Below are 10,107 nucleotides of genomic sequence, written 5' to 3'. Positions count from 1 at the left end.
TACACTAATGACAGGTGGTCCTATTTGACTCATGTGGTAAATGATTAGGCAATTTAATCTGAGCAAAAAGGATCTATAAAATCAAATCAGTGTAATGTACTTAAACCTTTTATTTTGTATGATATAATTTAAAGCATGGTAATGCTCTGGGATGTCATGAAGAAAAGCACTCAGCCAGTGACCACAGAGTTATGTAAGCTTAAAGGGAACCCTGTTGCTGTTGTTTTGCCTTACAGGTGCAACAATGTAATCTGGTCCCTTATATAGATTAAAAAAGGCAATTTTAACATGGTACCCTCCAAATGCTGGTGCAACCATTCAACCAAGAGTTTTGAGTTAGCAGTGCACAGCAGATCAATATACAGAAAAGGTGAACACAGGCAATCATAATAAATGAAATGTATTGAAATGAGGGTATTCAGACAATGTTTTTGGTTACAAAGTATTTCCATCGCAGGAGAACATTCATATGTACAAGTGATTCATATTGTACTATTGATTGACAGCGGATTGCAGATTAATCTTGGAACGTATTCGCAATCATTGTCCATCATCCTCTGACGATGCTCTGTGATATATGCCTCTAGGAATGGATACCAACTTTTCAGTAAGTCTGATGTAGCATTCAATGACTTCCAGGGAAGACATTCCTTTCCACGCAGCGTTAATGTCTGCAATGAAAATGCCATGATTGTTGGTCCATTACATCTCTGAGGTATTGTATGTTCATCTGTTTCAAGTAGCTCTCATTTTAACAGAGACAGTAAATTACACAGAGGCTTCACTCTGACTATGGTCATTCCATTTGATTTCATTGTTCAAATATTCAGAGACGACAGTCGGATGTGTCATCCAGAACACCCCTTGGAGTCATAATTCACACTATCGGTAGCTCTGAGAAACTTGTGTAAAGTAGAGTAGAGCTTGAAATTCAAGATGGCTGCTCTGCATCAACAATAAAAAGCTGTACCTTTAATAGTGTCTATTAGCAACTAAGTCCTGTTTTGTGTCATAAAATCGATAACACCAATAGCATTGTGAAAGTTCTATCTGTGGACATGTTATGATGCTTTTTCGCACAATCCTTCACGTAGTATGTTAATCTATCGTTACTTATTGTTGGTCTGAGGGTATAAATTTATACAATGTTATAGTCAGACACAACCAAAACAAAACGACTTTTGAAGATGAAATAGACCTAAGACCTAGACCTAAAAGTATGTTTACGTACAAAAAATCTCCACAGGCTGCCTTTCATTTGCTGCTTAGGAGTGATAAATTAATATAATGTACTGTTCCTTTAAGAAAAAATGCTCTGGATAACAAAAACTACTGAACTACTTAACAAAAACTACTGAACAAACAAACAAAACCTCAGAACATTATCTGCAGTATCTTAAAAATGTGCTCTAAATGATTTGTTTCTTGGTTATTGGAATAAGACCTGAGAGAATGTAATCAGTAACAAATGTCACAACCTAATTTACTTATTTTGACCCCTTACAGTCTTGATGACTCCTTGCTTCATGTCAACTGTAGCTGCGAGTCAATGAACTTCACTATGACAGTGCACTATTTAAGCTTTTGCATACATCAAGGTCACCAATGACCCACATTGTTCACATCTAGATCATTCTTAAAGAAAAATAACCCAGAGGCTGTACTGTACAGTACTGGTAAACAGTGCAGCAAGCCTGGTGTTTGTTGACTTAACTGTTACACTGAGTGAACCTCAGACCAATTGTAGATCAATGCCGGGAAAACAAATCCAGCCCCCGTTCTGTGTTTGGGACATGGTGATATTCATCTGGCTGTGGGAGTATCCAGAGAGGCAGAATAAAGCATTTTTCAACAACATTTTTCTTCCATGAAAACTGATTTTAAGAGTCATGAAATACATGTGAGATAAAATTCAGTAAAATGGAACTAACATGGAAAAGGTCCAACAAAAAAAATATATGTTTGCTACTGACAGTCACAGCAATACTCATTTGTCATTTTATACACCAATATTGTATTTATTACAAAATATTCAAATAACCCAACTTTACACTGTACAAGATACAACAGTTTGCCGCTTTTGGCTATTTACAAAAAGGTTTGATCTGCATATCAAAGTGAGTATATCTAAAAAGGCAGGTTGCAATCACTGTAAGCTTATTTAGTAAGGCAAAAACATGATAAATTTACACTTCAGCAGATAAAGTGAAAGTTCTACAATGATAAAGATATAGGCTATAATAAAGATATCTGGATCGCCCCATATTTCTGAGACTGTATCTGAGGAAAGAGACGTGCTATAGCTTACATTTTTGGAGAAAAGAAGCTTCAAGTTAGCAAAAACACTGAAGTAGATCAATGGAGGAAAGAAACAGTAGCCAAGACAATGCACCGAAGCTTCTGTAGCCTCCAGAGATGTGTCAAAGTACATGGAGCGTTTAAAAGGCGTTGGCTACAGGACTACGTCGTGCATTTTGAAGAAGCTGTGTGCTTATTGTATGTGACTAAGTCCTGTATGTGCTTTCCACTGTGTTGTTGTATAATTTCCTGGATGTCCTCGTGTATGTATGCGCCATACTTAAGAGTGTTTGGTCCTTTATATGATGTTGATCATTCTTTGTCACTAGTCCAGTTTTGGCATTAACCAGTTCCATAGCAGCACTGCTGCTTGGTAGAATTACACTTTAGGTTCATATACCTTTCTCTGCTTCTTTTACCCTCTTTTTACTGCCAACTCAGCATCAAAGCCATTACTGTCTGTGGTTTTAGGCTTCATTACATTGAACTTTTTTGAATAATGGGTACCCAGGAAACCCTGTTCAGTCTCTGTGGTCTTAAAAAGTCACCTTAAGTCTATCCGTAACATCCGACCTACCAAGTGTGTTCAACACACTGCAATATTTTCTCCTCTCTCTGTTGTTTGGTGAGGTAATAAAAGCTGTCAAACTAAAGATCTATGGAAAGCTCAATACTTTGGTTTTCTTTCAACAGGAGTACCGTTACTATGGCTGTCAACTCTTAAAAAGTCATGCACTATTAACTGTAAATATATCTCAAAAAAGCCTGTTTCATCCTGTGAGCTCCGAGTATTAAAAAAAAAAAGAAGTATTTTGTGCTGTTTCGTTACAATTCAGAAATAATCACACATGCATACACACACTCACAAATACACGCATGCATGCTTACATACACCAATAAAATAAAACAACACCATTTTGTACTGTAAATAATGCAATGTATCCTTGGCATATTCAGAAAGACAGTGCAAAAGCAATAGCAAGATCAGTCTTTTTCTGTATAATAATGCACATATCCCTTGTACATGGAATATGTACTTTATATGTATAAAACAAAGATGCACGTTACTGTAGACCTGGATCTGAGGGAACCCAGGAACACCACAAACCTTATTGTCTCGTATAGGGTTGTTTAAGATGATTTCAGATTCTGCGTGTCTTTCTTCTTCACTCCTTTTCTCATAGTAAATATTCCTTAAAGCAAGTTTGATTGTCTGCATCATCGTGTTATTTTTCAGGATGTTAGTATCCTGGCTGAGCATATTCTGGTTTGTACCAGATGCTAAGGATTAAAAGGAATTACCTGGACAGCCCTGTCTTCTTTCAGCCTTGGACCAGGGATTTCTTTAATTGTTTCAACAAAGTTCCTGTCCTTTTTCCTACACTGAAACATCTGCAACCGCTGCCACGTTCTCAATCTCAATCCCTGTCACCTCTACGTCCTCTTCCTCGTCCTCTTCACCCACTGCGGGCACGCAGGATGAAGGCAGGCATGTTGCTTGGCTGTTGCTGCTGTTGGCAGTGTTCATCTGCAAGTTGCTGCTCATGCTGGCATAAGCAGCCAGGCTGGCAGCAGAAGAGACGCTCCCCAATTTGGTCGGTACGCTTGTCTTGCCACAGGAGTGAATCCGCCGCGCCAGGCTGGCCGATCGCACCACAGAGGAAGTGGTAACGGTACCCACGCCTTGAACCTTCCCCTCCAGGAAGTAGGTCAGCATCTCGCCTTTACCCTTCACACTGACTTTGCCTCGACACACCAGGTCGTAGTTGTTATTAAGCAGGCGATAGACCTCCTCAGTCACCTGTATCAGAAAACAGGACAGATTGATCACATCGAATGATCATGTTAGAAAACAGCACATCCACTATATGAGCTTCAATTTAACATCAAATTATTTTCTAATTGTCTGGTAGTTTGTGTGATTTCTTTTTTATTGTTAGTATATACCCATTGATATGTCCCTCCAACTTTGAATTTCAGATGTGTTTTATACCTGTATCTTCCCTGGTACTCCTGTGCTGTCCATCCTACTTGCCACATTGACTGTATTCCCCCAGATGTCATATTGAGGTCGCCGTGCTCCAATCACCCCTGCAACCACTGGACCCACATTGATCCCTACACAAACACAAGGAAATGTAAAACAAACTCTAAACAACATCAAACTGAGGTTTCTTGTTGATACTTTGGGACTTAATTTGTGGTTGTGTTCACGGTTTAATTACAAGGGCATACTCACCCACTCTCAAAACAAACTCATTGTATGACTGATAGTTGATTTCGTCCAATACGTCAAACATCTCGATTGCGTAGTCTGCTATCGTGCTCAGATGGTCGTAAACAGATTTTTTTGCCTGAGGGGGGATCATCCTTCTTATTGCCTTCATTTTAACTCACTAAATACATTTATAAATGTGCAAACTGGAAAAAAAAAGTATATGTCACCTTGGTGCCAATGGTAGGGACGAGGCCCACAGCTGCCATGTATGTGCTGCCAATGGTTTTGATCTTCTCTATGTCCCTGTAGCACTCCTTATCCATAAGCTGCAAAAAAAATATGCATCAGAATAAATTTGACGCGAAAATGCAACAAATTGCAAAGAAATCTTATAAAGTCAGGAAAAATTCTGCAACCCACCTCATCAAAGTCAGCGATGATCTCATTCAGAAGTCTCAGGCACTCCACTCCCATGTTGTTGCCATCGAGCTCAATGTAGAAATCATTGAAGTTTGGGATGGATGCAAACAGGACACCAACCTGAGCGTACGACTGATAGTACAGATCCTAATGGAAAAGAGAGAACACAGAATTAAAGTATAAAACAGGTCCTGATACATCCTTTTATTGTAGTGATTTTTGTTTTTCTGTCTCTTTATCTACCTGTTTGACTGTCTGTCTGTCTGCCTGTCTATTAGCGAGGCTCACCATGTTCCTGGGGTTTGACAACAGGAAGTGCTGAGCCACGTGTGCGGGCAGAAGATTAAAAAGAATCCTCCTGTTGTCCAGCTTGACTTTCTCCATGCCGTCTCGTTCTTCTTCGGCCTGTCAGCGAGAGCAGCACAGTCAGTGAACAGATACAGCCGTAAAATACACACATCCACCACTTGGAGGCAGTAAAAAACCTCAAAAGCCTTCCAACATGGACAGTAAGTCCTGAACAGTAGTACAAGCCTTTTACTGTCATTTTACTAAAGAAGAGACAGCTTGCAGCCTAAAATACAAATCCTCCAAACACGAACTAATTGTTTACTGATAACAAAGCTACAATTTAAATAAAGTACACTTCTTTCTCAAACCATACTTTGATAATGTGTCTCTCATCCTCTACAGCATCTTTCGGACTCACTAACACACTGATACACACACTTCCTGACCTGCACAGCCCAAAGAAAGTCCAGGCGTAGTTTGAGGTCAAGTTGCCTGGAGTGGAGGGCCAGCGCACTGACAAAGAGCAACAGAGACAGGATGGGCTCATAGCCCCAGATGTGGAGGGACCCCCCACTGTGGAAGAGACCAACACACACGTCAGCAGTGGACTAGACCACACAGGAAACTACATAGGATGGTTTGGATGGACCCCCCACAGTGTCAAAAGAAATCACGGTTAAGTCTTGCTTAAGAAATGATGAAAATATACTTTTTTCAAAGGCAGAGTTAAACAAAATGAAAGAGGTTGAATATCTTCACAATATGGTTTTATACCGTTGACTGCATCTAAACAAAATTAGTTTTAAAAGTCTTCTTTATCTGACTTGCTTTGCCAAATTCAACAACATTCCTTTTAAGGATACATTTTATGATCCAAGCTCAAATAAAATTGGCCAGGCCCCTCTGTACTGGGTGGACAAAGCTAGCCCATTCCCATCATCCAGCCCACATTGTCCTTTCAGGCTTCTGATTTGGAACTAATGGGCACATGTGCTGCCTCAAAAGGGTGGAAAATGAAAGAGCATGTGGGCTGTACACAAGCAAAGACTCCTCCACTCACATATATCTAAGCACATGTACAGTAAATGCTCTCCCAAACTCCTGGTTATCTGTTCCCTGTAAAACAAACACAAAAACCTTCGCTTGATATTCACAGCCAATCTTCGCCTCTGCTACTCGAATGACGCACAATCATAACTAGATCAGGGGGCTCTCACTGTAAGCTCTGATAAAATGTTTGTGTTCCTGTCATGCGACTTCAGGAAAGGACAGAAATGAAAAATGTTTTACATGAGTGTTTCTGTGGTCATGTTGTGCCGGGAACCTCACCCTGCAGTCTTGCGAAAGCCGCTGAGTTCCAACACGGTGATGTACAGCACCCCCAGAAGCAGCATTAGCGCCATCTTTGGCAGCCAGGAGACCCGCAGGAAAAGCGCCAGGGTGAGCGTGCCCACCACACAGGACAGAAAGGCGTATCGGGCACCGTCACAAGGCAGCTCTGCCATGGTTTGGTTGGCACCACCGTCCACATCAATGATGATGATGGAACTGTTGGTGTTGGCTCTACCCCACAGCCAGGGCATACAGCCCACCTGACAGAGGGAAAACAAGAAGATACATGGGCATGAAATGATAAGATACTTAAAGAAGAGAAAGCTTTGATTGATGCTCTCACAGCCTGCCCTGTCTTCACTCTTCCTAAAATGACAGTGAGTTGTACATGATTGTATTTTCTTTTTCTGTATAGTAAGAAAAGATGTGAGAAATTCTTTCTTTAGGTTTCATCAGGAGTATCTTCTCTCCTTTGTTTGTGGCTAAGGTAAGGGGGAAAAGTTTTTTCTGGCATAGAAGTTTCTCTGTTTTCATCTGTGAAACAAGTGGAGGAAAAGTTGTTTGGCTTGGTTGCTAAAAAAGTTGTCTGTGATTGTTCCCTTGTGATAAAACAAGTTTGAATCTGTGAAAAAAAGTTTGCAGAGGTTATTATTCTTGGTTTTTTTCCACCTGTGAAAACAGGTTATAATTCTGAGCTTTTTTATATTCTGTGGAAAAATAGACTGGTGGAAAAGAAACTGGAAAAATATGCACTCTTTGTTTTGTTTTTTGTATTTTGGGGGGGTTGTTGTAATATTTGTTTCAGCCACAAGAGGCTCCGCTATCTTATGTTCTACACTAGGCTCAGAGCATCCATGTATTTTTTTCCCAAATGGCATTGGTTGTTTTGAAGAATATTAAAAAGCTTATTACATGTTTAGCTCCTTTGATTTCCTCATCTACAGTAACATTATCTACCCTATCCTTCTAGGTATCCCAGTGTGGTGCAACATTGTTGAAGGCATTGTTCCCTTTCTTACTTACCACACAGGCCTGGGCCACAGCGTAGATTAAGAGCACTATGAGAATGCAGAGAGCAGTGCGAATCTGAATAGTCAGGCACCCTGGAAAACACTAAGAGACAAGAGGAAAACAAAGACACTTAGATGGAGCTGTACAGCAAGAGAACATAAAAGTGTATTAACCAAATATAGATTGTATGTGTTTGCACATTTGAAGATTACGATAGGACATTGTGTGTTAGTAGCTGCTAAAATAGTACAGCATGTGTGAATAATGGTGAAAGATGTGTGAAAAACAGGGAGAAAATAAACCTGCAAGGTTTATAGTTTAAATTAGTGTGGTCTTTTGAAATTTGCATGAACCTGTACAAGAGCAGAAATGAATAGACAATCCGTCTGAGCTTTAAGGACCTGTATCCACTAACACTGTTTTTTATATTGGCAGTGTCTAATTTCTATACAAAACAAATTAAAATCAGTGTCCAGGGGACAAAATCCCCCTCAGCATCAGCATATTTTTGTTGCTGCAGTCACATCGCTCCAAAGTTGACAATAGTTCAACTTTGGAAAAACTACCTTACCGTCAGTTTTACTTTTCTGTCACCAACTAATGAAATCAAGAAAGGGCCGGACTTCTGATATCAACTCTGTCAACAAAATACACTCAACAGTCACTACTGAGAGAAGGAGGAAAACACACTCTTTTGTAATCAAGCAACAGTAAGGGCTGCTTAGAAGTGCTCTGAAATTGAGGTTGGGGCATTGCAAGCGCAAAAACTAATGCTTGTGCACATAGGCCCTAACGCTGCAGAGCGTCTTAGACAGTTATTTTGCAGCCAATTATGGGACTTCATACAATATAATACCATAACATATTCCTCTTTAGTCAGCAAAAAGAAGATGAAGAATTATAACTACAAAACAATAAAGAAGCAAGCTCTGGTAACCACCAGATCATGCAAGTCTGCTCAAAGCTATCAGGTGAAATGTAAATAAAAGAGAGAGTTTGTTTAGGAAGGGTAAGAGAGCATCTTTATTTACCTGTACTCTAGTTATATGCAGGTACATGATACAAGCTACAAGGAAACAGATGCAGAAGACGAGAAGAACTAGTACCACTGTGCCCCTGAGTGAGAAAAACAGAGAGGGGAAAATGGAGACAGTTAGTTATAGAGAGTGAAACTTTAAAATTCAGTTTAAGAACAAAATGGAGAAAGTAAAGGAGAAAGAACAGCTACATAAATTGCTGAACATACTGTGGTATAATGAGAAGATAGACAAGGCCAAACAAGGCAGCTAGGATCAGAGAGAGGACCACTGCGCTGGTGAAGTACTCATCAGGAACCTGGTGGTACTATGTCATTACAAGAGAGCAGACACAAGTGAGTGACAGATTACAACAGAGCATCTCTCTGTACATGCATTATATGTATCCCTCACCCTCTGCTCACGCTCAGAGCACTTATACATGAGTGTGAGGAAGTTGAGGTCTGCAGTGTCTGACTCGGTCTGCCGTGCCTCGATCAGCCGGCCGATATAGCGGTTGACGCGAGTTCTTGGGCTGCTCTGGATCACGTTCGCCTGGTTTGCGTTGGTGCGGTTCCTCAGCTTCTGTGGAGCTGTTCGCATGGCTCTCCGCTGGAAGAAAAGACATTGAAAAATGTTGAACTTGAAAAGACAATAGTGTAATTAATCAGCTTAAATGCAGTGTGCTGTATTCTTTGTACCACTGGAGTATTATCATATTAAGGACAGGGTTGGATAACAGTGAACAATAAACACAGGCTGCTTATTATACTTTCAAATTAGGACATTGCCTTCACACTTAACTTCATTACTGGATGCACCCTGCTGAGTCTGAGTGTCTACTGCAGCCAAAGTGAGCAGCTATGCAAAACATTGGCCATTGGAGCAAGGCCAGAGACTTAACATGGCAGAGTAGTTGTTTGTGTGTGTGAGTAAGTGTGTGTGTAGGTGGATGTGTGTACATTTAAGAGCGCATGCTGGATGAATTGTGTAGCTCAGTGCCACATTAGGGGAGCAGAGGGCGAGGGAGAGTGTTCATGAGTCCATTACATTACATAAATGTGTGCAGCTCACTGACTTGCCCCTTTTCCTTATTTTTGTCTCTTCCAGCTTTTGTTTTTCTGCCTTAAATTGTTTCTTTTCCCTTTTTTTAATCATAGTACTTACCAACTTTCTACATACTTTCCTTGCAGCCCTCTGCCCTGTTCCTTCACTCCCTTTATCCACCTTTAAGCTACTCCATTTTTCCTTTCTCTGTTTCAATATCCGTTTCTCTATCCTCTTATCTCTTCTTTTTCTTACCTTTCCTGCTTCTTTTTATTGTCCTTACCTCCCTCTCTGCTTTTGTGTGATTCTCTTAATTTTCTCCTTAGTTTTCTCCTTCTTTATCTTCATCCCTGCTTCCTTTAATTCTTTCCTTCAACTATATATGCCTCCTTTTTTCTGTATTTCCTCTTTTCTTTCCAACTTCCTGCATTTTCTTCCTTCTACTTAATTTCAAGCTTCCAGATGTCCTTTCAG

The 10,107-nt window shown here is 40.2% G+C and overlaps 1 protein-coding gene across 1 annotated transcript in view; it reads right to left on the bottom strand.

Annotated features, from left to right (window-relative positions):
• Positions 1-2,001: 2,001 nt before the first annotated feature.
• LOC117826231 (adenylate cyclase type 1-like) overlaps positions 2,002-10,107 on the bottom strand; it is a 44,741-nt gene continuing 36,635 nt past the window's right edge. The window contains 12 exon segments of the mRNA XM_034702160.1: positions 2,002-4,099; positions 4,292-4,416; positions 4,538-4,652; positions 4,744-4,842; positions 4,937-5,083; positions 5,225-5,341; positions 5,674-5,800; positions 6,557-6,819; positions 7,583-7,672; positions 8,602-8,686; positions 8,817-8,914; positions 9,001-9,198. Coding sequence (XP_034558051.1) covers positions 3,677-4,099; positions 4,292-4,416; positions 4,538-4,652; positions 4,744-4,842; positions 4,937-5,083; positions 5,225-5,341; positions 5,674-5,800; positions 6,557-6,819; positions 7,583-7,672; positions 8,602-8,686; positions 8,817-8,914; positions 9,001-9,198 — 1,887 coding nt within the window. The 3' untranslated portion in view covers positions 2,002-3,676.

This window comes from Notolabrus celidotus, chromosome 15 (assembly GCF_009762535.1).
Source record: "Notolabrus celidotus isolate fNotCel1 chromosome 15, fNotCel1.pri, whole genome shotgun sequence".
NCBI lineage: Eukaryota > Metazoa > Chordata > Actinopteri > Labriformes > Labridae > Notolabrus > Notolabrus celidotus.
This window is presented reverse-complemented; position numbering and strand designations above follow the sequence as displayed.